General features: G+C 48.0%; 1 protein-coding gene across 4 annotated transcripts in view; it reads right to left on the bottom strand.

Annotated features, from left to right (window-relative positions):
- ARID4A (AT-rich interaction domain 4A) overlaps nucleotides 1–27,116 on the bottom strand; it is a 93,121-nt gene that overhangs the window by 61,933 nt on the left and 4,072 nt on the right. For all 4 annotated transcript variants that reach the window (XM_078784142.1, XM_078784143.1, XM_078784141.1 and 1 more), the window contains 3 exons: nucleotides 18,374–18,425; nucleotides 7,328–7,438; nucleotides 4,313–4,378 (listed from right to left, as the gene is read on the bottom strand). In XM_078784142.1, coding sequence (XP_078640268.1) covers nucleotides 4,313–4,378; nucleotides 7,328–7,438; nucleotides 18,374–18,379 — 183 coding nt within the window. In that variant the 5' untranslated portion in view covers nucleotides 18,380–18,425. The remainder of the gene's footprint in view (nucleotides 1–4,312; nucleotides 4,379–7,327; nucleotides 7,439–18,373; nucleotides 18,426–27,116) is intronic.

Genomic DNA, 27,116 nt, shown 5'->3' with positions numbered 1-27,116 from the left:
TATCTTGCTGTAAGATGGTGTGGACCAATAAGTCTTGCAACCCCAGGGATAGCATGGTATATATTTTGTTTCCCCAGGCAAATATTAGATGGGGTGGAGGAGTGGGATGGGGGAATCCTCAACATGAGCACAACATGTGACAATAGCAATATGAGACTGCAAGCTTTAATGGCAAACCTTAAAATAAAGTAAACTAAGGGATATACCCATCAAGGATGGATGATGGGATGGGGAGGGAGCTGATCCCCTCAATTCAACACTTGTCTTATTTCTATTCTTCAAGGATATTATTTTCAAGTATTACTCATCTTTTTTAGACCCATCAAGGATGGAAGATGATGCCACTCGCCACTTGTTGATTGTGCTTCAGATAGCACATCTTGGAAATTGAGCGATGTGAGCTATTTCACTCAATGGGTTTCCTTCTTTATGCAGAAACTGAAATTGTATCCATTTTGTTACAAGTTGACAGTTAATCCTGATAGATCTGCATTCTGCATTATGAGAAGTGGGCCTTTGACTTCATGGACGTGTAGAGAGGAACACCTGATGTTCCTGATGAGGAACACCTGACAACCAGTTATCAATTACATTTGATTGGTAAATGTAATGGATTACCTATGACACTTCATATTCGCTGATCATGGTTCATTTACCTGGAGTTGTTGTGATCAAAAGTTTTTGAAGATTCTGATCTTGAGATCAGCTTCTACTTAGCTAGTTGTATTCAAAGTTTGCGTTAACACCCCTGTATGTGTTGCAGCTTCATTGTATTTTTTTAAAATTAAATTAAACCATCCAGTGGTTTTCTTTCAATTTGCAAATAGCTTCCAAAAACTGTCATGGGATGCATGGCTGGGTGGGTGGTAAGACGCACCATTTGAGGCATTTTACGTATATATCTATGCACCGCATATGCATTGCATGAATCAAATCGCATGGCATTTTTAGAAATCACTACAGGCGGAATCTCGATCTCAACTTCCACTGAACAGATTACTTTCATTAAAGAAATAAAATAGCAGTTCAGCATGAAAAAAGCACAGCATGTGCATGTGATCTTTCCTGTGAAATGCCAGGATGCACAGCGCAGCAGGATGGTCTTAAGACACCAAAGTGGTGACACGGCGGCTTGGGCATCTATACCAGTGTGGTGTCTCCCTCGGAACTCCACGGTTCTAGCGATGCAGGTGGCTGTTTGGCGCCAGTATAGGACATCCGGCTGTGCTCGATGTTAGTGCGGCTCACATTCTTTGGACCCCGAGCTATCTGTGAGGCGCGTATTCTGGTTTGCGCCGTGTGTGGCTCTCTGAGGCTGACTGCTTCTGGTTGCGAACATCGCTGCTTTTTATAGGCAGTGCCTCTGCCTGTCTGCACCCCCGCTGAGCGGAGCTCACGCATGCGCTCTTGCAGCGCTGAACTAAAACACGTGGACACGCCATTTGTAAATCCCGTGTGAGAGGTTTGAACAGCACATGTGGTTGCGCCATGTTGAGGTGTGATGAAAGGACAAAGAGGTGATTTAATAATGACATGGATGGTAGATGGGGAGAAGAGACAGGAACGACGGCCAGGGTGACAGGGAAGCTAACAAAACATATGATTCTGGTTGCAGCTAATTGGGGTTTACAAATGCTTACACTCGTCAAAGTAAAAAGGATGAATAATTAACCCGTAAAAAGGATGAATAAGTCCTTTTCATAAATATTTATCATAAAAACACAATGTCAGTTTGTGTTTGTACAGATGTCTGTCCCTCTTAATAAGGGCAAGTTTTAAAGGCCAATCTTTGAACACAAATGTGTGTTCACTATGGTCTATTTTGAGGATAAAAGAAACTCGAAAAACATTTTCCATAAAAAGAGTATTTATGTCTCTTATATTGGAATTGTAGATGGTGGCTTGCAAACAGCCTCAAGGGCGGTGTAGAGAAACGTTTTTTTTAAACAACAATAAATAAAAGGCACAGGGAGGTGAAATTTGCTGCACATGATGTGAAAAATGCGCAGAGTAAAACGAGTTTTCATTTACATCAGTAGAATGTCTAATAAATAAAGATCTAAACACACCCGACACAAGGCCGAGGCTTCAGACTTTGGCACGCTCACGAGGCTGCACCATTGAATAAACTGTTGCAACCCATCATATTTGATGGGGATTTTTACGTGTGTGTGTGTGTGTGTGTGTGTGTGTGTGTGTGTGTGTGTGTGTGTGTGTGTGTGTGAGATATGTTACCGATAGACTCCTAAACGGAGAGGCTTACGTGCTTGATATTTGACATAGACATGGCCATTGAGCGTGGGACGAACATGGCCGAACTCAAAATATTTGACGATCCATATTTTTTATTCATATTTACCTCAGCGCATTTCAGCGAAGTACCCGCTAATCTCAGCCGGTTCCAGAGCAGCTCGCTGATTCGCTCAGAGCGATCACGTGATGTTCCATTCCCGCCGCCAGACTGATTCGCTCAGAGCGATCACGTGATGTTCCATCCCGTCACACGTCACACGTCACACGTTTTTTCACCTTTTATGCGATCGTGTTTTGTATCGATTTTGTGCGATATGAATTAAACGTCTTTGAAACAGCTGTGAAACGTCTTTCCACAACCCTTCCGTAACCGATTGTAGCAGTTTATTGCCGCACAAAACGAGATCCGCGAAGCGAGTTGGTCGAGTCGTGCTGACCAAGATGGCGACATGGCGGCTTCACTTTTCACGGAGTATGAGCGTTCTATATATTTTCAATTCAGTGCGCCCGTGATTTGTGGCATAGACATGACCATTGGGCCTTCACGGTGTAATTTGTGCGAGGCTTTTGTCCGAGTGAGCTTGAGTCGAGAGGGCGAATGTACGGGTTGGGAATGTACGGGTCTCCCTTCCCCCGCCCGGCAACGCCGGTACTGGAGGACGTCACAGGATCGGTGAGTCTCCAAAATCCGCTTCGTGCTGTTGCGAATATGCAGGACTATGTCCGATTGTTGTGCTGCTCTCCGACCATGACAACTGCAACGTCATTGTTGACTGGCCATCCCCTTCCCTCCCCCCCCCTCCGTCCCCCCTTCCCTTCCCCCTCCCCTTCCCCTCCGTCCCCCCTTCCCTTCCCCTCCTTTTTCCCCCTCCCCTCCCTTTTCCCCCTCCCCCTCCCTTTTCCCCTCCCCCTCCCCCTTCCCCCTCCCCTCCCCCTTCCCCCTACCCCCTCCCTTTTCCCCCTCCCCTCCCCCACCCTTCTCCCCCCCCCCTCTTCTCCCCTCGCCCCCCCTCCCCTCCCCCGCCCAGCAAAGCCGGGTACTTCTGCCGGGTCCCCCCCTCCCCCTCCCCCCTTCCCCTCCCCACCCCCTCCCCCCTTCCCCTCCCCACCCCCTCCCCCCTTCCCCTCCCCCCTCCCACCCCCTCCCACCTCCCATCCCTCACCCTCCCATCCCTCACCCTCCGCATCCCCCCCTCTTCCCTCTCCCCTCCTCCCCTTCCCCCCTCCCCCCTCCCCCCCTTCCCCCCTCCTCCCCCCTTCCAGCACACCGCTCCAGCACACTGAACGGTAAAAAGCAGCACACTGAGCGGTAAGGAATCAAAATTATTCATCGTTACATGAACAGACTACCAGTAGTTCCCATCATCAGAGGCGGCAAGTGCAGCGTCAGTGTGAAGTCGCGCTAAATTCCGGTGGGAACAATTACGTTTAGATTGGTCCAAGTGCACGCCAATTGCGATGCTTCTTGTGCCCTGGTCCTGTGTTGTGGGCAGTGTCTTGTGGTGGTGCATCATGACACCAGCGTTAATCCGTTATAGCTTAAGCATTGCGTAGTGAACTACAACACCGAGAAAAGCCAAAACCGACCGACTGGCCAGGAAGGATGGCGGACACAACCTTAGCTTGGAAAGACGTTCAATACCCCAGGTGTAGTTCTTTAGTTAAATCTATCAAAGAGCTGTTAAGGATAGGACAGGGGGAATACGATTAGCATAGAGCGATTACACCCAATGACAAGGGATTCAGAGTGAGAAAGATCCGAAACGCTCAACGTGTTAAAATTTAGGGATTGGGGAAAGGGGGCTTAATAATGCATGTGGATTCATTAGTTCAGGGCATTTGTAAACCCAAAACAATCAAAACACACAAACAAAAAAAACACACCACTTGAGTTATCCCTGGTGAATGTTATCAAAGTACCAGACTCAATCAGTTATATATCAATCATCATGTCGCACTTGACACATCATTGGGAATACTTTGTGCTCCTTTGACCTATGTTATACATTATGCGTTAGAAAATGAATATTATGTGTGCTCCAGTTCAACAAACACTCACCCGAGGTAGGCCCAACACTTGATCATCCTGCACCATCTGTGTAGATGAATCATGCTTGTATGTGACCTGGAATAAGCACAAGCTTTAGTACCATACTCAATGGTTCGACAAGCTTACAAAATACAATTTCAGGCTAATGGCGCATCCCCGTCATCGTCGTGCTCAAGCCAAACGTTATCACTTTGAAGGAAAAGCATCATGATTGGTCATGCCATTTATGAGGTTCATGCAGCCGGGCTCAAACCGACGATTAACTGGTCTTTTGGTCTCAAAAGGCAACTCCACTCATGTTTTGCCATTTCTCTCAGAGCACACAAAAAGCAAGCGACTCCTTAAACACCAACAGAAGGGCCAAGGGTCAAATAGACGGAGATGGACAAACAAGGGATGCGGGTAAAACTAGAACGGCACTCGGTAGAGCGCATAGTCTCGCCTCGCTGAACATCCCGCTCATCCTGAACTCATCATCCTGCTCATCATCATCATCATCCCGCTCATCCTGAACAAAAATAACATCATTAACTGAACACGATACACTATTATGGCCCGTAAAGCAGTATTATCCATGCACCCTATTATGTCACATGCAATTATTTGTAGCTTTGTTGATTATTAGGATATTTAATGACCACTTTTGTGGACATTAAGGCTAAATTGTGTCAATGAAGATGGATATGAAAAAAAAACAAAAAAAAACTACAGGGTGTTCCAAAACGACCTGGACAACTTTGGTTGTTACTATATTTAGTACCACAAATGATAAAACGATAGACTTTGTTTTATATGACACAGATACTGAATGTTTTCTTTATTTTCAGGTGTGTTGGTTTCATGTAAAAGAAAATGGTGAGCACAGGGGAAAGCTCTGTGCGTCAAATGTTGAATGGTTCATTGAGACGAAATCCGACATGCAAGTTCAGCGTAATTTGCGTACAACGTATGGAAGGAATCCGCCATCGCGGACTAGCATCACAGAGTGGTACAAGAGCTTTAAGGAGACTTAAAGTTCTAAGAAACAGAAAAGTCTCGAAAAAGAAAAAATTAAAAGAAAAAGATTCTCGGTCGTGCGAAGTCCTTCCTTGGCTCACCTGAACTCCTTACCTTTACAAGGCTTTCATCCGCAGCTCAATGGAATACTGTTCTCACCTCTGGGCCAGTGCTCCTGCCTCACATCTAGCTCGACTTCACGCTGTGGAAACCAAAGCTTTCACAATCATTGGAATCTCTCGCGATGAAGCTAACTCCGAGGGCTTCACTCACTCACCGCAGGATCTGTCTTCTACCGACTCCTCGCCGGCCTTGCTCCCGCAGCTCTGTCTGTGCTCTGTCCCTCAAATATTCCTACAGGTCGCACAAGATCTGCCAGCAACCCTCTTCTGGCGAAATTGACAAAATCAAGACTCTCTGCTCACCTTCACTCCTTCATTCCTCTTTTCTCCCGCCTCTGGAACAAACTCCCTCACTCTTTTCAATCCCACTCCTCCCTCCAGGTCTTTAAAACAGCTGTTCACCACCATCTCTTATCTTCCCCCATCCAAAACCATGATCTCTTCAACCCCCGTTAATTCACCCCAGATCCACTTTTTTGAAATACCGACTTCTTTCCTGGAAGTCCTAGCAGTGTCCATGTGTTTTATACCTCCCCCTTCCCCTCTCCCCCCCCCCCCCCCCTTCCCATGCCTCCTCACCCCAAGCCCTCTCCCTCCCACAGATCTCCCATTGTCCCTGTTCTCTACTGTTGTACTTGTGTGCTTCCCTCTCTCTCCCCATCTTGTCTCCCGCTCCCTTTATTGTACGTTTTATGTGTCCGTTTGTTTTTTTTTTGTTTTTTTTTGTGATTAATGTTAGCTCTTACACGAGCCTCAATCTTGTATACAAAAAAAAACAAAAAGTATCGGCCAACCAAGCAAGCACAAGTGCAGCAGATGTTGAACGAGTGCGTGAATCATTTCAACAAATTCCCAGAAAATCAATCTGACGAGCATCCAGAGAACTGGGACTACCAACCGCCACACACAGGATTTTGCCTAAAAGATTGAAGCTTTTTGTCTACAAGGTGTAGATTCTGCAGGAACTCAAACCAAATGACAGACCCAAATGCAAGGTGTTTGCCTTGGAAATGCCCAGTCACATAGAGGGTGATGAAGATTACCTGAAAAAGGTTATGTTCACAGACGAAGCTTGCTTTCATGTACAGGGAAAGGTCTACCGGTATAATGTGAGGATCTGTGACTCTGAAATCCCCCACGTGGTCATTCAACACATACATGACAGTCCAAAGGTCAGTGTGGTGTGGTCTTCTCCATGACCACTTGGTGGGTCCGTTTTTCTTTACGGAGGATACAGTGACCTCAACAACTTACATGAACATGTTGGAAAGATTCGCCTTCCCACAGGTTGGAGACCTGCAACCGGATATTTTCCAACAGGACGGCGCTCCCCCTCATTGGGCCTTCGTCGTTCGAACCGTCCGAATGAAAAATTTCCAGGTCATTGGATTGGCAGCAGATGGACCACATGCCTGGCCTCCACGATCACCAGACATCACCCCCCTTGATTTTTTTTTCTGTGGGGGTTTGTCAAAGATGTTGTCTATAAACACCAAGGTGGCAAACCTGCAGGATCTTCGTTCTCAGATCACAGCTGCATGTGCACTGGATGCAAACATGTTGAGCCAAAGGTATCGTCGGCAAATCGTGGTGCACGCACACACACGCACCTGTAATTGCATTTTTGACATTTGCCCTTTTGACTCAGCCCTGCCAGGGGGTGGTGCCAAAATGATCCTGGTTTCGCACCTTCTTGACATGTGGTGATCATGGTAGTTTGTTGTGGTGTGACAGACAGGCAGACTACAATATCCCCAATTTTTTTTGTTTGTTTTTTTTAAGCATGGCGATAACTTGACCATATAATTCCATATACCACCATGTAAACATAACATGTAGCATCTCGCAAGATGTTATGCAAAAACATTAAACACAATCCTGTACAAACAATGTACCCTTTATTCACCTTGAGCTTCAGGAGACGTTTCACAGTCTTGATTTTGGCTTCACAAAATGCTCCACGGTATTTTGCACTGACATCAGTGCCCACCGCCAGGCAAGGTGGTTCATCAATGGCCTAAACAGACACAAGTTCATCCAAAATAACGCACAGACGTCAATCTTCAAAACTTTAAAAAAATAGCGCAAAAGCCTACATGGAATAATTGGTGACTATTTTACATCTTCTATGAACAAGACATGTTTACATAAAATGCATGCTTTCTTAAACAGTCATAAAATCATAAAAGTCATAAAAGTCATAATTTCAGTCATAAAAATGTAAGGCCTAAACACCACCAATTTACGGCTCCCTCTAAGAGGTGCGCAGATGCAAATGCAAACTGAAGGAGCCAATCCCCAGGCTCAGCAACGTGCTCTTCCACTTCTTGCTTGGCATGGCAGCGACTTTCCAGCCAAATTGAATATTAATCATAGGAAACCCATTGCAAGGAACTTTGATGCAGGAGGAAGCCATTGGGTCCATCAAAAGCCTGCGCTGTTATTACCACCTTATGGTGGTTTGTCTGTGCTACATCCTTTGTAAATGCTGAGTGTCAAGCCAGGAACCAGCACATGCCATTTTAGAGTCGATGGTATATGGCTCGGTCGAGGTTCAAACCGCCGACCTCCCAGACTCAGAGCGTACGCTCGAACCATTAAATAACTGAGTCTGTAATCACCAAACTTATTCTGACAATGGTTATCGTTAGCTTTGGCGGTGGTAATATTTAAATACAATGATTTTATTATAGTTGACAAAAACAATGAAAAATGATATCAATAATGTTTAGAGTCAATAGTCGAGGGTGTTTGATTGTTAATATTGAAAATAATCGATATTGGTGTGCTGAGAGATTAACTGTATAATGTTTGCAGAGCGTTTACTTCATAATGCAATTCTCAAAAGGTGAGAGCCGTGACTATTCGGACTAGGTCTCGGACACCGGCTCACACCGGTGACGGTACGACATCGTGTTCCAACAGTTTCCAAGGCTCGTTTCCCAGATAGTAAGCTTGTTGATCAAATACGGAAGCTGACGGCTCGGAGTGGTCTTCGCAAACAATATTTTGAATGAACATACATTTTGATGTTGAATTTGGTTTTTCGTATTTTTGAATTTTTTTAACGACAAAGCAAACGGTCATTCACGATCTTCTCTTGAGTCAGATGCAAAAAAAACAACAAAAAAAAACACTTCTGAGATCTGTGGGCAAATTTCTCGACGATTCGAAAAGTTAAAAGCTTAGCGCATCGGTGTCTTGAACGCTGGAATAACAAACAACAACAACAGGCATTTTAAGGCCATTTTCCCTGCAAGAGAGGGAGTTAGCCTTGCGGTCCCCATGACATGAACGCTGGAATAACTTATGATGAAATGCACACGTACACTTCCGTCAATGAGTTGTGCAACTTTGACATCCCGCAAAGTAGCTCATTTGCATAATGGTATTGAAAATGGTCCGATTTTAAAAAACGATCATCTGGCTCATTTCCCCAAAACTTTTATTTTTGTGACTAATAGGTCAGGGATATCATCCTCTAAAACATCTCTTTAAAATATTCATGATTGTATCCCTGTAAACACCCAAAACCCAGCCTTTTTGCTCATCTCTATTCTTTTGATCCTACATTCTCCTGTTTGAGGAACTGCATTGCTGAGACAGTGCTAACTTTTCCCTCCAAGGCTTCAAAAGTGAGTGTCGCATCACCTCAAGTCAACCTCCATCTTTACATGTGATATTTCATACTACGGGTCGACCGAAATGGGTTTTTCCAAGGGCCGATGCCGATATTTGGAGAGCAGAGGCCGGTGACCGATATATGCATCTGATTAAACAATTTAATAATAACAATAACCGCACTCTGGTCATAAACTACGACAAGATCAGGTAACGGCCCATTGGGAAACACGCATTTAAAGCACTTTTAAAAGATTAAATGGACACCTCTCATCCATGTCAGCCTCCGCCACGGTTGCATCAACGAGCTGATTCATCACACGGACACGGTTTGTTTAACCCCAATTTGGAACCGTTCAAAAATTACGTAACGCTAGGTTTTAGGGAACCGCGTACCTTGCATTGTGACAGGCTTCTTTCTACTGTAATCCTAGATGCCTAGCTCTACTGCCAACTACTCTACAACAACTCTACTGCCAAAGCTCTACTGCCAACTACTGCCAAAAAAAAAAAAATCTATATACCCCACAGAGGATAACATAACCCCTCACTGCCACTTCCATAGGGAGTTGTTTATGGCTAGTTAAAAGCAGTCCAAAATCCTTCGATTCATGGTATTTTATCCTGAAAACCAGTAACCCATTGGTTATGAAGCTGCCTAGGATCATGAAGGAAAGGTTTTTTTTTTTTTTTGTTTGTTTTTTACCTCCACCCCTGAAGGTGGCCGGAGTCATTGTTTTCAGGTTGTCCGTCCATCCGTCCGTATGGGCTAAACCTTGTTTTTCTCAGCAACCACATGTCCGATTGAGACAAAACTTTCAGGGTAGAAGTGACACCCATGCAGAATGTTTATGATAAATGTGACATCATAGGTCACGTGGTATGGTAGCCATCTTGGATTAACGCAAATAATTAAATATTTCTCGGAAACCACTGAATGGAAAAATTTGAAACTTGGCACATTGTCAAATACTCCCAATGGGGAACAAAAGCATGATAATGATGACGTCATCAGTGAAATGGTATACCAGCCAGAAATGTTTTAATGGAATACCTTATCCTAAAAATCTGAAATTGCATGCACATGATCTCTGGCCCATTTGCATTGAAATATTAAATTTATGACATCATAGGTCACATGGTTTAGCAACCATATTGGATTGAAGGAAAATAGTAAATAATTACTTTCCTACCCATATCCGTGGTCACATTTTGGATCTTGTCTGCTCCACTGGATTAAATTTGCACCATCTCTATGGCTCCGACCTCACCCTCTCTGACCACTTAGCCATCACTCTGACCATCAACATCCCCGCCCCAACACCAAGGCATTATCGCACAATCAACTTCCGTAAGCTAAACGCTCTTTCACCTACCTCATTCTCATCCACCCTCTCTGAAAAAATGTCCACTTCTCCCTTCATTGACCTCCACACCCCTTCCGACCTCACTGACTACTACAACCACACTCTCTCCTCCTGCCTTGACCAGCTTGCGCCTGTAAAAACCAAAACAGTTTCTTTCACCCATTCTGCTCCCTGGTTTACCCCTGAACTCCACCTGATGAAAACTCGTGCTCGCCAACTTGAAAGACTCCGCAATAAAACGGGTCTCACAGTTCACTCCCAAGCCTACAAGGACCACCTACAACACTACAAAGATGCCCTCTCCCGCGCCCGCTCTGCCTACTACTCTCAAATTATCCACTCTGGCTCCGGAAACCCAAAAGCACTCTTCTCGACAATAAACAAACTCCTCCGCCCCCTGAACACCACCACCCAGTCATTCACAGTAGACAACTGCATCTCCTTCCTCTCTTTCTTCCAACGCAAAATTGACAACATCTACAACAGCTTGACCACCGCCGCACCCGCTCCCCCTCCAACCACCTGCCCCCCCTTGTCCTGCCATCCCCTGTCTCGGTTCTCCCCAATCTCCCCTACTGACCTCTCTGAACTCCTCATAGGAATGAAAACTGCCACCTGCACTCTTGACCCCATCCCCTCCGGCTTTGTCAAAGCCTCCCTCCCTGCTCTCTCTCCACTTATCATTGCAACAATAAACTCCTCCCTGTCTACAGGCATCGTCCCACCTTCCCTCAAAATTGCTGCTGTTACCCCCATTCTAAAAAAACCTGGTCTAAACCCTGACACCCTAAACAACTTCAGACCCATCTCCAACCTACCCTTTCTGTCAAAAGTTTTGGAACGCGCTGTAGCCACTCAACTCAAACATCATCTCTCTGCCAATAACCTGTATGAAACATTCCAATCCGGATTCCGGTCCAACCACAGTACTGAAACTGCTCTCCTCAAAATCACCAACGACCTTCTCCTCTCTGACGCTGGCAACCTCAACATTCTCGTCCTCCTCGACCTCAGCGCTGCCTTTGACACCATCGATCACACTATCCTCCTCACCCGACTTGAATCCACCTTTAACGTTACCGGCACTGCCCTCTCTTGGATTAAATCATACCTCTCTGACAGATGCCAGTTCATCTCCATCAATAACTGCAAATCCCCCACTGCTCCCCTCCCCCAAGGTGTCCCCCAAGGTTCAGTTCTTGGCCCCCTCCTCTTCATCCTTTACCTGTCCCCGCTCGGTCACTTAATCCGCCGTCATGGTCTCCAATTCCACTGCTTCGCCGATGACATCCAGCTTTTCATCTCCACCAAGTCCGTCTCCACCGACACCCACTCTATCCTGACAAACTGCATCACTGAAATAAAATCCTGGCTTCAAATCAACTTCCTCAAGCTTAACTGTGATAAATCTGAAATAATCATCATTGGCCCAAAAACGCTCACAAAATCCACCCATAACTTTGCCCTCAACATCGACGTTATCCCAGTATCCACCTTCCCTCACATCCGGAATCTTGGCGTCATCTTTGACCAAACCCTTTCCTTCGACAAATACACTAAACAGATCACAAAGTCAGCCTTCTTTCACCTGAAAAACATTGCCCGTCTCCGCTCATCCCTCTCCTCCACGGCTGCAGAAACCCTCATCCACGCCTTCATCACCTCCCGTCTGGACTACTGCAATAGCCTCCTCTATGGTTCACCCTCAAAAATCACCAATAAACTCCAATACATTCAGAACTCCGCTGCCCGTCTACTCACCCATTCCCGGACCCGTGACCACATCACCCCCGTCCTTTACAAGCTTCACTGGCTCCCCATCCCCCAGAGAATCCAGTATAAAATCCTCCTCTTGACATACAAAGCCCTCCATAACCTGGCCCCATCCTACCTGGCTGACCTCCTCTCCAGACACACTCCCACCCGCAACCTCCGCTCTGCTGGTACCAACCTCCTGACCCCCTCCATCCGGACCAAATTCAGATCCTGGGGGGACAGGGCCTTCTCCATCGCTGCTCCCACCCTCTGGAACTCACTACCTCACACCATCAGAGACTCCTCCTCACTCACCACATTCAAAACATCACTAAAGACCCACCTGTTCAACACTGCATTCAACATTCAACCCACAGCATTTAACCCCTGACTATCTCTTCTCCTTCTCCCTCCTTTTGCTTTAAATATTTCCCTATTGATTCTTGTCTTTTTGCAATTGTTGTTTTCATGTATTGTTATGCATTATGTTTGCCACTCTGTCAAAGCGCCTTTGGGCTTCTGGAAAAGCGCTATACAAAATAAATGAATTATTATTATTATTATTATTATTATTATTAATTATATCTCTGAAACCGCTTACCCTATCGATGCGAAATTTAGCAAATATTATGAACACTATTGTTGCATATAGTTTGAAAAATGATGATGTCGTAGGTCACGTGGTTTGGCAGCCATCTTGGCTGAAAAACTAACCTATCCGATCAACAGTAAACTTCACAAACGTGATCCTCTACCCATACATATGCAGCGTGTACATTTTTGATGTCATATGGTTTTGGCAGCAATATTAGCTTGAAAGCTGATATTTATTTAAAATCCCTTCTCCTAAAACACTGTCGTTAAACACACATCGAAAAAACGAAAACACAAATCCATAAGATTTTTGTGGAACGTGTCGTGTGGTAAAAATGTGATGCTTCAAAACATCTGAAAGGATTTAAACCAAACTTGTTTATTTTTAGGACAGTGAACAAGGGCATCTACCCATTGTCACAGGCAGAGACTATGCAGGGGCATATTGGCGCCACAGTCGCATTGCTCTGGTCAATATACCAGCCACATCGGCACCATCATCAGCCGATGCTGATAACCTCAAAATGGTAGATTTCAGCCGATATATTGGTCTATCACTATTTTATACCCCTGTAAACTAAATTTCATGGTAAGGAAGGCAGTATGTGGTAAGAAGAATTTCATGGTAAGGAAGGCAGTATGTGGTAAGAAGAATTTCATGGTAAGGAAGGCAGTATGTGGTAAGAAGAATTTCATGGTAAGGAAGGCAGTATGTGGTATGAAGAATTTCATGGTAAGGAAGGCAGTATGTGGTAGGAAGGCAGTATGTGGTATGAAGAATTTCATGGTAAGGAAGGCAGTATGTGGTATGAAGAATTTCATGGTAAGGAAGGCAGTATGTGGTATGAAGAATTTCATGGTAAGGAAGGCAGTATGTGGTATGAAGAATTTCATGGTAAGGAAGGCCTCGTCGGTAAGGAAGGCCTAAGAACCACCTCCGGCTCGTCGTCGTCCTCGGGCACACTGAAACTACGGAGCTCGCGACGCGGCCTTGCTTCCTTCTCACCACGGACTGAGAGCACGATCATTGGATGCTCAAAAACGTTAATTCCAGGAATTGTACGGCTCCGGAAAGATACGAACGTTGATCTCGATTAACCCACACGAGGTTTTGGGCAACTGCTGGGCTCTTGGAAGCTGAAGGCCACATTGGGCTTGACGGTAGAGAATCGAAAGGAGGCCGTCTAATCTGCTCGCCTCACGCTTGTTGTGTCTTCGACACGCGGTGTTCGACACCGCCATTTTGGACCACTTCCCGCATGAGTGGCTAACCCAGTTTCAACAGCCGCCAAGCTCCTGAAAGTACTCTTTGTGATGCCAAGCTAAGTGCCGGCTGAAGGGGTTTATTTTCATTTTATCTTTCCCTTGACGCCGCCCCCCCCCCCCCCCCCACCCCCAGAATTTCCATGTTTTAAACGTTTCCCGGTGTGTACCCTGGATAAGAATAGGTACACCGCATTCCTGCATGTCGTAAAAGACGACTAAGAGGGTTGGCGTCAGGAAGGGCATCCGGCCATAAAAACATTGCCTCAAAAAGAGAACCATGACAATTACAACTACATATGGGCAGGGTACAGCCCGAAGTGGAGATCGGTTTCTGAGGTTTGGGACATGGAATGTAGGGACAATGACAGGGAGATCAGGAGAAGTGGTGGAAGTATTGGTCAGAAGAAGAGTGGACATAGGTTGTGTGCAAGAGACGAGATGGAAGGGAAGTGGTGTGAGAATGGTGAAGGGTAGGCAGGGACAGAAATACAATTTTGTGTGGCAAGGGTGCCTGGAGGGCGTGAATGGTGTTGGTGTCCTGTTTTCTGAGGAGTTTGTAGACAGTGTGGTGAGTGTGACGAGAGTGATTGATAGGTTGATGATGGTGAAAATGATGATTGGAAAGCTCTTGGTGAACGTCATCTCGGGATATGCTCCGCAGGTTGGTCGAAGCGATAAAGAAAAGGACAAGTTCTGCTGTGCGATAGAGAAGCTGATGGAAAACGTGAAAGATGAGGAAGTTGTTGTAGTAGGAGGAGACCTAAATGGACACGTGGGAAGGAGTATGGATGGTTTTGACGGAGTTCATGGGGGTTACGGATATGGTGTGAGAAATGGAGAAGGTGAAAGGATTTTGGAGTTTGCTGATGGAGCTGATTTGTTGATTTGTAATACTCAGTTCCAGAAAGAGGATAATAAGCTTGTTACATACACGTCAGGTGGGTCGACGACAACCGTTGACTACCTGATGGTGCGTAGGCGAGATAGGGGGCACCTCCGGGACACAAAGGTGATCCTGGGGGAGGAGGCTGTTTCACAGCACCACTTGGTTGTCTGCGACGTAAGGGTGAAAGGTGCGAGGAGAGCTCGGCGGGTGAAGTACCAACCGAGAATGAAGGTGTGGAGGTTGAAAGAGGTGACAGTAAGGGAGGCATTAAAAGAGAGGCTGAGTAGGGTCGAGGATGATGTGGTTGAGCTTGAAAGTGGTTGGATGTCGATGAAAGCTACTGTTGGGAGCCGTTGGTGAGGTATGTGGATGGACAAAAGGACCACCGAGGCACTCGGAAACATGGTGGTGGGATGATGAAGTTGGAAAGAGGATTGACGAGAAGAGGAAGAAGTTCAAGGAGTGGCAGAAGGCGAAGGGTACGGGAGCAGAAACAGCAGAGCATGAAAGTTATAAGGCAGCCAGGAAGGCTGCAAAGAAAGAGGTAGCAAAGGCGCAGGAGGCATGTAGGAAAATGTTCGGAGAACGCTTGGATTCGGAAGAGGGTCAGAAAGCAGTATTCAGGATTGCAAAGCAGATAGCGAAAGAGAGGTGTGATGTGATGGGGGTGAGTTACTTGAAGGATGAAGTGGGACAAATCGTTGTCGAAGATGGAATTAAAGGAAGATGGAAAAGATATATGGAAATGCTGTTGAATACAGAGAATGAATGGGATGGCAACATAGAGAGTAACCCAGTTTTAGGACCGGCAGAGAAGATAACTGAGAAGGAAGTTGAGGAAGCGATTAAAGCAATGAAGGGTAGAAAAGCGGGAGGGCCGACGGGAGTTGTGGGAGATATGTTGAAGGCAGCAGGAAGTTGGGGTGTGAAGAGAATGACAGAGATCTGTAATCTGGTGGTGAAAGAAGGCCGCATTCCAGTGGATTGGGAACTGAGTACCCTCGTCCCTCTAGACAAGGGGAAAGGTGACCCTCTGGAGTGTGGCTCGTACCGAGCGATAAAGTTATTGGAGCATGGAATGAAGGTATTGGAAAGGGTGTTGGAGAGGAGGATAAGGAAGAAAGTGAAGATCGACGAAATGCAGTTTGGATTCATGCCAGGAAGAGGAACGACAGATGCGCTTTTCATTGTGAGGCAGTTGCAGAAGTACATGGAGAAGAGGAAGAAGTTGTTTCTTGGGTTTGTTGATCTGGAGAAAGCATTCGATAGGGTACCACGCAAAGTATTGACATGGGCATTGAGGAAGTTAGGAGTGGAGGAATGGTTGATCAGAGTAGTGATGGCAATGTACAAAAGAGCGCGCACAGCTGTAAGGACGAAGGACGGGAACAGTGGTGAGTTTGAGGTGAAGGTGGGAGTGCATCAGGGATCGGTACTAAGTCCACTACTATTTGTAGCTGTGATGGAGGTGCTGGTTCAGAACGTAAAGGAGGGTTTACCGTGGGAGTTGTTGTATGCAGATGATCTGGTGTTGATTACGGAAAGTATGGATGGACTGAAGGAAAAGATGAACACGTGGAAGGAATGTATGGAGACAAAAGGTCTGAAGGTGAATATCGGAAAGACGAAGGTGATGGCAAGTGGTAAAGCATGTGGTGAGGTGGAAAGAACTGGGAAGTGGCCCTGTGCTGTGTGTCGGAAGGGTGTCGGAGTGAACTCCATTCAATGTACAATGTGCACTGAGTGGGTTCATCAAAAATGTAGTGGTCTGAGAGGGTCATTAACCAGTGTGGCAGCTACATTCAAATGAAGGTGTGCACAGAGGGAGCTGCAGATGGAGGAAATGTTGAGTTGGATCTTGGAGACGGCGTGAAGCTGGAAGGTGTGAAAACATTTTGCTACCTCGGAGACATGCTGAATGGAGAAGGTGGATCAGACTCGGCAACGGTTGCTCGAGTGAGATGTGCATGGAAGAAGTTTCGGGAACTGAGTGGCGTGCTGATGATGAGGGGAGTGTCGTTGAAGCTGAAGGGAAAGGTGTATGCTGCATGTGTGAGAAGTGTTATGATTTATGGGAGCGAGACATGGGTAATGAACGTAGAGCAGCAACGAAGGTTGGAAAGGGTGGAAACGCGAATGGTTCGACGGATGTGCGGAGTATCGTTGAGAGAGAGGAAGACAAATGATGAATTGCGAAAGATGATGGGAATAGAGCCTGTGATTGATGCTGTGAAGAGGAACAGGTTGAGATGGTTTGGTCATGTGTTGAGGAAGGATGAAAGTGACTGGTTGAGAATAGTGGTGGAAATGAATGTAGAAGGAAGCAGAGGACGGGGAAGACCGAGAAAGACTTGGCTAAAGATGGTGGAAGAAGAAATGCGGGCAAGGGGGTTAACAAGGAGAGATGCAGAAAATAGGGCAAAATGGAGAAGATTGTCATGGGGACCGCAAGGCTAACCCCCGCTCTAGCAGGGAAAATGGCCTTTAAAATGCATGTTGTTAAAATGCATGTTGAAGGCAGTATGTGGTATGAAGAATTTCATGGTAAGGAAGGCAGTATGTGGTATGAAGAATTTCATGGAAAGGAAGGCAGTATGTGGTATGAAGAATTTCATGGTAAGGAAGGCAGTATGTGGTATGAAGAATTTCATGGTAAGGAAGGCAGTATGTGGTATGAAGAATTTCATGGTAAGGAAGGCAGTATGTGGTATGAAGAATTTCATGGTAAGGAAGGCAGTATGTGGTATGAAGAATTTCATGGTAAGGAAGGCAGTATGTGGTATGAAGAATTTCATGGTAAAGAAGGCAGTATGTGGTATGAAGAATTTCATGGTAAAGAAGGCAGTATGTGGTATGAAGAATTTCATGGTAAGGAAGGCAGTATGTGGTATGAAGAATTTCATGGTAAGGAAGGCAGTATGTGGTATGAAGAATTTCATGGTAAGGAAGGCAGTATGTGGTATGAAATGTTCTCCAGTGACCCAACACCCTTTTCTATTCCTGGCATGGCATGCTCCCACCATCCTCCATCCTCAAATCACCCGATGGATTGAACAGCCAGAAAACGTTCCCTTTGATTAATGAAGAAACCCCACGAAGACAGATACGACTCCGATTGCCTGGGGTCTCCCACTGGAAGGAGTGGATGATTAGGAAAGTTTATCATTCTTTCAAAGCTGAACAACAAACAGTTGTTGAAATATTCCCAGCTGTGATGGCAAATGGATTGAAAGCAACAAAAATAAAACTAGTGGAAATGCGGACAAGGAAAGTTATGCTCATGGATATTATAGCCATTCCATGTCTTGGTCGAGATAAATATTGAATTCAAAGGGCACAAATACAGGTATGCAAAACACTGCTTCATAATCCTCCTTTATTGTGCAGGTGGGAACAAATTAAAGGCAAAGCTCAACATCGGACAATGCTCGAACAAATGAACAAATTGTGTCTGCAGTCGTACCTTCATGTTTTCAACTCAGAGCGGGTGACCAGCAGAACAGGATCCTCACGATCTAGACGAGCAAGCACATGGATAAAATAAATAAATAAATACCCGATCACAGTCAGACAGAAAATTTCTCAAAATTAACGCCGATGGGGGCACGAGGGGTTACTTGTTCAAACAAATAGTGAAAGATCAGAAAATCACCACAAAACAAACGGGCTTTGTCTTTTAACAACGATGTGCCAAGCAAAGTGTTTCTCGTGAAAACAAAGGAATTTGAAATTTCCCCTCAAGAAGATGAACAGCAGTTTGTTCGTGCAATAGTGGAACAGTGCAATCAGGAAAATAGACCATCTATATAATAATACCGTAAGGACTCGACTTTGTTATCCCTTTTACGCCGCACCCAGTGACCCGATGCCCACGGCACTAATGGATTTACCATCTACGAACCGCAGTCTTTGTTTATCACGTACAGCCATACTCGAAAAATCTGAATTAGTCGACTTTGGGGCCCAAAAGCATCCGATTAACGGCCGATACGACGCCATCTTACGACGCCATCGTATTGGCGTCTGCTGGGCGAAGGCGATGCGAGCCGTCCGCTGATTGGACTTGGACAGTCGAGTGGTGTGAACATGGGTGGTGTGAACCAAATGGTCTTTTTATTCCCTTGAACATTTTAAATTAGGATATATAAGGAAACGTCTTTATCGTCATTTTAATAAAGTTAAATGGAGTGACGTTTTGGAAACGTTTTTTGAAGTTTGAAGTTTTTTCGAATCGAAGTGAAGAAGTTTTTGAAGTTTTGATTTTGGAAACGTTAAATGGAGAAACAGTTTCACAGGAAGAGAATGCGATGCGATGAAGAAGAATCCATCTTTATTTTATTTTTTTGAAGCACAAAAGATTGAAGCTCCACGAAGTCAAGAATGTGAAACTACGTGAATGTAATAAAATAAAAATATACATAAACGACACAGTTCTATGAAACAGTTTCAGAGGAAGAGAATGCGATGCGATGCGATGCGATGAAGAAGAATCCATCTTTATTTTATTTTTTTAAACCACAAAAGATTGAAGCTCCACGAAGTCAAGAATGTGAAACTACGTGAATGTAATAAAATAAAAATATACATAAACGACAGAGTTCTATGGAATTTTAAATCGATTCATTTTCACATGAAGAAAATGAGGCGCAGATGAAGAAGATGACTGCATCACCGGAATTCACCTCAGGTTTTTGGCGTGTCTTTCAAGTTGTCGTGATTTTGTGAAAATCCTGAATATTCCTTTGGTTTTGTCGACACGTTTTGTTGAGAAGCCGATCAACAAAACATTTTCCTTTTTGATTAACAGGTTACAAATGTGTTCTTGAACAGCCGAAATGTCGCGTTTTTTAATTCAAGTTGAATAGGTCTTGAGGCCTTTATTAATAATTCTATATAATAATACCGTAAGGACTCGACTTTGTTATCCCTTTTACGCCGCACCCAGTAACCCGATGCCCACGGCACGAATGGATTTACGATCTACGAACCGCGCTCTTTGTTTATCACCTACAGCTATACTCGAAAAATCTGAATTAGCCGACGTTGGGGCCCAAAAGCATCCGATTAACTGCCGATACGACGCCATCTTACGACGCCATCGTATTGGCGTCTGCTGGGCGAAGACGAAGCAAGCCGTCCGCTGATTGGACAGTCGAGTGGTGTGAACATGGGTGGTGTGAACCAAATGGTCTTTTTATCCCTTGAACATTTTAAATTAGGATATATAAGGAAACGTCTTTATCGTCATTTTAATAAAGTTAAATGGAGTGACGTTGCGATACTCGGGGTGCGTTGCATAAATCCTCGTAACTCAGAGAGGTGTAGCAGGTGGCGAGACGTAAGGAAGCTTAAAGATAACGAGCTGAAACAGACGAACGATATGTCAATCCCTTTCTACACCGAACGGCAATAAAAGTATGAGAGCGGGAAGGCATGGCCTGAGCACTTCGAGCAGAGAGGACTGATTGGACTGAACTTAAAGAGAAAAAATTGGAGCTTAACGGAAGAAGTTCCCATGAGCGCTCCCCTATGCCATCCATAATGGTACACTCTATCCATACACCACATCCCCCCTTCCGTGGATGTTCCACGGGTTTCAGGTCTTTATCGTCATTTTAATAAAGTTAAATGGAGTGACGTTGCGATACTCGGGGTGCGTTGCATAAATCCTCGTAACTACGAGAGGTGTAGCAGGTGGCGAGACGTAAGGAAGCTTAAAGATAACGAGCTGAAAACAGACGAACGATATGTCAATCTCTTTCTACACAGAACGGAAATAAAAGTATGAGAGTGGGAAGGCATGGCCTGAGCACTTCGAGCAGAGAGGACTGATTGGACTGAACTTAAAGAGAAAAAATTGGAGCTTAACGGAGGAAGAAGATCCCGTGAGCGCTCCCCTATGCCATCCATAATGGTACACTCTATCCATACACCACATCCTCCCTTCCGTGGATGTTCCACAGGTTTCGGCTAGTCTTGTATAATAATAGCGTAAGGACTCGACTATGTTATCCCTTTTACGCCGCACCCAGTGACCCGATGCCCACGGCACGAATGGATTTACGATCTACGAACCTCGCTCTTTGTTTATCACGTACAGCCATATTCGAAAAATCTGAATTAGCCGACGTTGGGGCCCAAAAGCATCCGATTAACTGCCGATACGACGCCATCTTACGACGCCATCGCATTGGCATCTGCTGGGCGAAGGCGAAGCAAGCCGTCCGCTGATTGGACGGGCGAAGGCGAAAGCAAGCCGTCCACTGAGTGGACAACCCAAAGCATGCATTTGTGCCGGTGTCGGCGATCGTTGTTCATATACGCACTCTTCATTCTCATCTTTCTTCCTAACTCTTACTCGGACAAGCAAATCCCCTATGCCATCCATAATGGTACACTATCCATACACCACATCCTCCCTTCCGTGGATGTTCCACGGCTTTCGGCTAGTTACAAGTATTACCGATAGAACAAAGAATGAAGCTCGAATCACGATCACAAAACTTGACCACAATGTTAACACGCGTGGTGATTGTCTGATCAGATGAGAATACATATACATATACATATACACACACTGTATACCATTAATACAAACACAGAGCGACATCTGACATTGTCTGCAGAGAATACAGACATCAGAGGAAATAAAACAAGCAGGAGTAGAAACAGGAGCACGTGTTGTCATAAACTGTCCTGACATGCACCACTCCACTTTCACGTCACTTTCAAACTCGTCAAATAAAGGAAAAACAAAACAATCCCTGCTTCGTCGCCAAATCAGCGCAGCACAAGCGCAGAGAGGCTCCCAAAGTGGGTGTTGGGGGAAGGAGGGGAAACCCAAAGGGGGAGGGGGAAGGGAAACTGTTTTCTAGCACCTTCTCTTATGACCCTTCTCAATATGCTCTTCCATCTTTACATCCTGTCTTAGAGCCTCCAGGATGTAAACGGTCTTCCAGCAATCTCCTCGTGAAACTCCCAAATCACGGCTCTCCGCCCGCCCCGCAAAAATCCTGGCTCGCCAACAAAATGTATACAAGGAGGTGAGGAGGGAAGCTAAATCTTGGAGGAAAGCTAAATCTTGATGGAGGGAAGCCAAATCTTGATGGAGGGAAGCTAAATCTTGATGGAGGGAAGCCAAATCTTGATGGAGGAAAGCCAAATCTTGATGGAGGGAAGCTAAATCTTGATGTAGGGAAGCTAAATCTTGATGGAGGGAAGCTAAATCTTGATGGAGGGAAGCCAAATCTTGATGGAGGGAAGCCAAATCTTGATGGAGGGAAGCCAAATCTTGATGGAGGGAAGCCAAATCTTGATGGAGGGAAGCCAAATCTTGATGGAGGGAAGCTAAATCTTGATGGAGGGAAGCCAAATCTTGATGGAGGGAAGCTAAATCTTGATGGAGGGAAGCTAAATCTTGATGGAGGGAAGCTAAATCTTGATGGAGGGAAGCTAAATCTTGATGGAGGGAAGCTAAATCTTGATGGAGGGAAGCTAAATCTTGATGGAGGGAAGTTAAATCTTGATGGAGGGAAGCTAAATATTGATGGAGGGAAGCTAAATCTTGATGGAGGGAAGCTAAATCTTGATGGAGGGAAGCTAAATCTTGATGGAGGGAAGCTAAATCTTGATGGGGGGAAGCTAAATCTTGATGGGGGGAAGCTAAATCTTGATGGAGGGAAGCTAAATCTTGATGGAGGGAAGCCAAATCTTGATTGAGGGAAGCCAAATCTTGATGGAGGGAAGCCAAATCTTGATGGAGGGAAGCCAAATCTTGATGGAGGGAAACCAAATCTTGATGGAGGGAAGCTAAATCTTGATGGAGGGAAGCTAAATCTTGATGGAGGGAAGCTAAATCTTGATGGAGGGAAGCTAAATCTTGATGGAGGGAAGCTAAATCTTGATGGGGGGAAGCTAAATCTTGATGGGGGGAAGCTAAATCTTGATGGGGGGAAGCTAAATCTTGATGGAGGGAAGCTAAATCTTGATGGAGGGAAGCCAAATCTTGATTGAGGGAAGCCAAATCTTGATGGAGGGAAGCCAAATCTTGATGGAGGGAAGCCAAATCTTGATGGAGGGAAACCAAATCTTGATGGAGGGAAGCTAAATCTTGATGGAGGTAAGCTAAATCTTGATGGAGGGAAGCCAAATCTTGATGGAGGGAAGCTAAATCTTGATGGAGGGAAGCTAAATCTTGATGGAGGGAAGCTAAATCTTGGAGGGAAGCTAAATCTTGATGGAGGGAAGCTAAATATTGATGGAGGGAAGCTAAATATTGATGGAGGGAAGCTAAATCTTGATGGAGGGAAGCCAAATCTTGATGGAGGGAAGCCAAATCTTGATGGAGGGAAGCCAAATATTGATGGAGGGAAGCCAAATATTGATGGAGGGAAGCCAAATATTGATGGAGGGAAGCCAAATCTTGATGGAGGGAAGCTAAATCTTGATGGAGGGAAGCTAAATCTTGATGGAGGGAAGCTATATCTTGATGGAGGGAAGCTAAATCTTGATGGAGGGAAGCTAAATCTTGATGGAGGGAAGCTAAATCTTGATGGAGGGAAGCTAAATCTTGATGGAGGGAAGCTAAATCTTGATGGAGGGAAGCTAAATCTTGATGGAGGGAAGCTAAATCTTGATGGAGGGAAAATAAATCTTGATTGAGGGAAAATAAATCTTGATGGAGGGAAGCTAAATCTTGATGGAGGGAAGCTAAATCTTGATGGAGGGAAGCTAAATCTTGATGGAGGGAAGCTAAATCTTGATGGAGGGAAGTTGAAACCTGATGGAGGGAAGGTTCAACCTGAGGAGGGAAGGTTAAACCTGAGGAGGGAAGGTTAAACCTGAGGAGGGAAGGCTAAACCTGAGGAGGGAAGGCGAAACTTGAGGAGGAGGGAAGGTGAAACTTGAGGCGGAGGAGGGAAGGTGAAACCTGAGGAGGAGGAGGGAAGGTTAAACCTGAGGAGGAGGAGGGAAGGTGAAACCTGAGGAGGAGGAGGGAAGGTGAAACCTGAGGAGGAGGAGGGAAGGTGAAACCTGAGGAGGAGGAGGGAAGGTGAAACCTGAGGAGGAGGGAAGGTGAAACCTGAGGAGGAGGGAAGGTGAAACCTGAGGAGGAGGGAAGGCGAAACCTGAAGAGGAAAGGCGAAACCTGAGGAGGGAAGGCGAAACCTGAGGAGGGAAGGCGAAACCTGAGGAGGAGGGGGGAAGGCGAAACCTGAGGAGGAGGGAAGGCGAAACCCGAGGAGGAGGAGGACGGAAGGCGAAACCCGAGGAGGAGGAGGAGGACGGAAGGCGAAACCCGAGGAGGAGGAGGACGGAAGGCGAAACCCGAGGAGGAGGAGGGCGGAAGGCGAAACCCGAGGAGGGGGGAAGGCGAAACCCGAGGAGGGGGGAAGGCGAAACCCGAGGAGGGGGGAAGGCGAAACCCGAGGAGGGGGGAGGCGAAACCCGAGGAGGGGGGAGGCGAAACCCGAGGAGGGGGGAAGGCGAAACCCGAGGAGGGGGGAAGGCGAAACCCGAGGACGGGGGAAGGCGAAACCCGAGGAGGGGGGAAGGCGAAACCCGAGGAGGGGGGAAGGCGAAACCCGAGGAGGGGGGAAGGCGAGGCCCGAGGAGGGGGGAAGGCGAGGCCCGAGGAGGGGGGAAGGCGAGGCCCGAGGAGGGGGGAAGGCGAGGCCCGAGGAGGGGGGAAGGCGAGGCCCGAGGAGGGGGGAAGGCGAGGCCCGAGGAGGGGGGAAGGCGAGGCCCGAGGAGGCGGGAAGGCGAGGCCCGAGGAGGCGGGAAGGCGAGGCCCGGTGAGGCGGGAAGGCGAGGCCCGGTGAGGGAGCGCGAAGCCCGGTGAGGAGGGAGCGTGAAGCCCGGTGAGGAGGGAGCGTGAAGCCCGGTGAGGAGGGAGCGTGAAGCCCGGTGAGGAGGGCGCGTGAAGCCCGGTGAGGAGGGAGCGTGAAGCCCGGTGAGGAGGGAGCGTGAAGCCCGGTGAGGAGGGAGCGTGAAGCCCGGTGAGGAGGGAGCGTGAAGCCCGGTGAGGAGGGAGCGTGAAGCCCGGTGAGGCGGGAGCGTGAAGCCCGGTGACGAGGGAGCGTGAAGCCCGGTGACGAGGGAGCGTGAAGCCCGGTGACGAGGGAGCGTGAAGCCCGGTGACGAGGGAGCGTGAAGCCCGGTGACGAGGGAGCGTGAAGCCCGGTGACGAGGGAGCGTGAAGCCCGGTGACGAGGGAGCGTGAAGCCCGGTGACGAGGGAGCGTGAAGCCCGGTGACGAGGGAGCGTGAAGCCCGGTGACGAGGGAGCGTGAAGCCCGGTGACGAGGGAGCGTGAAGCCCGGTGACGAGGGAGCGTGAAGCCCGGTGACGAGGGAGCGTGAAGCCCGGTGACGAGGGAGCGTGAAGCCCGGTGACGAGGGAGCGTGAAGCCCGGTGACGAGGGAGCGTGAAGCCCGGTGACGAGGGAGCGTGAAGCCCGGTGACGAGGGAGCGTGAAGCCCGGTGACGAGGGAGCGTGAAGCCCGGTGACGAGGGAGCGTGAAGCCCGGTGACGAGGGAGCGTGAAGCCCGGTGACGAGGGAGCGTGAAGCCCGGTGACGAGGGAGCGTGAAGCCCGGTGACGAGGGAGCGTGAAGCCCGGTGACGAGGGAGCGTGAAGCCCGGTGACGAGGGAGCGTGAAGCCCGGTGACGAGGGAGCGTGAAGCCCGGTGACGAGGGAGCGTGAAGCCCGGTGACGAGGGAGCGTGAAGCCCGGTGACGAGGGAGCGTGAAGCCCGGTGACGAGGGAGCGTGAAGCCCGGTGACGAGGGAGCGTGAAGCCCGGTGACGAGGGAGCGTGAAGCCCGGTGACGAGGGAGCGTGAAGCCCGGTGACGAGGGAGCGTGAAGCCCGGTGACGAGGGAGCGTGAAGCCCGGTGACGAGGGAGCGTGAAGCCCGGTGACGAGGGAGCGTGAAGCCCGGTGACGAGGGAGCGTGAAGCCCGGTGACGAGGGAGCGTGAAGCCCGGTGACGAGGGAGCGTGAAGCCCGGTGACGAGGGAGCGTGAAGCCCGGTGACGAGGGAGCGTGAAGCCCGGTGACGAGGGAGCGTGAAGCCCGGTGACGAGGGAGCGTGAAGCCCGGTGACGAGGGAGCGTGAAGCCCGGTGACGAGGGAGCGTGAAGCCCGGTGACGAGGGAGCGTGAAGCCCGGTGACGAGGGAGCGTGAAGCCCGGTGACGTGGGAGCGTGAAGCCCGGTGACGTGGGAGCGTGAAGCCCGGTGACGAGGGAGCGTGAAGCCCGGTGACGAGGGAGCGTGAAGCCCGGTGACGAGGGAGCGTGAAGCCCGGTGACGAGGGAGCGTGAAGCCCGGTGACGAGGGAGCGTGAAGCCCGGTGACGAGGGAGCGTGAAGCCCGGTGACGAGGGAGCGTGAAGCCCGGTGACGAGGGAGCGTGAAGCCCGGTGACGAGGGAGCGTGAAGCCCGGTGACGAGGGAGCGTGAAGCCCGGTGACGAGGGAGTGTGAAGCCCGGTGACGAGGGAGCGTGAAGCCCGGTGACGAGGGAGCGTGAAGCCCGGTGACGAGGGAGCGTGAAGCCCGGTGACGAGGGAGCGTGAAGCCCGGTGACGAGGGAGCGTGAAGCCCGGTGATGAGGGAGCGTGAAGCCCGGTGACGAGGGAGCGTGAAGCCCGGTGACGAGGGAGCGTGAAGCCCGGTGACGAGGGAGCGTGAAGCCCGGTGACGAGGGAGCGTGAAGCCCGGTGACGAGGGAGCGTGAAGCCCGGTGACGAGGGAGCGTGAAGCCCGGTGACGAGGGAGCGTGAAGCCCGGTGACGAGGGAGCGTGAAGCCCGGTGACGAGGGAGCGTGAAGCCCGGTGACGAGGGAGCGTGAAGCCCGGTGACGAGGGAGCGTGAAGCCCGGTGACGAGGGAGCGTGAAGCCCTGTGACGAGGGAGCGTGAAGCCCGGTGACGAGGGAGCGTGAAGCCCGGTGACTGCCCAAGAACGTGAAGCCTGATGAGAAGGGAGGTGAAACCAAATGAGGAGGGGGAAGGTGAAGCCTAATGAGGGGGAAAGGTGAAGCCTAATGAGGAGGAAAGGTGAAGGCAAATGAGGAGGGGAGGTTAAGCCCAGTGAGGAGGGAAGAAACCTGATGAGGGAGGGAGGGCGAAGCCTGATGGAGGACGAAGCGTGATGAGGCGGGAGGATGAAGCCTGATGAGGGAGGATGAAGCCTGATGAGGA

The sequence above is a fragment of the Myxine glutinosa genome, chromosome 9, assembly GCF_964187855.1.
Source record: "Myxine glutinosa chromosome 9, kmMyxGlut1.1, whole genome shotgun sequence".
NCBI classification, from domain to species: Eukaryota; Metazoa; Chordata; class Myxini; order Myxiniformes; family Myxinidae; genus Myxine; species Myxine glutinosa.
The sequence above is the reverse complement of the archived record's forward strand: the minus strand, read 5'-3'. Positions and strand labels throughout refer to the sequence as shown.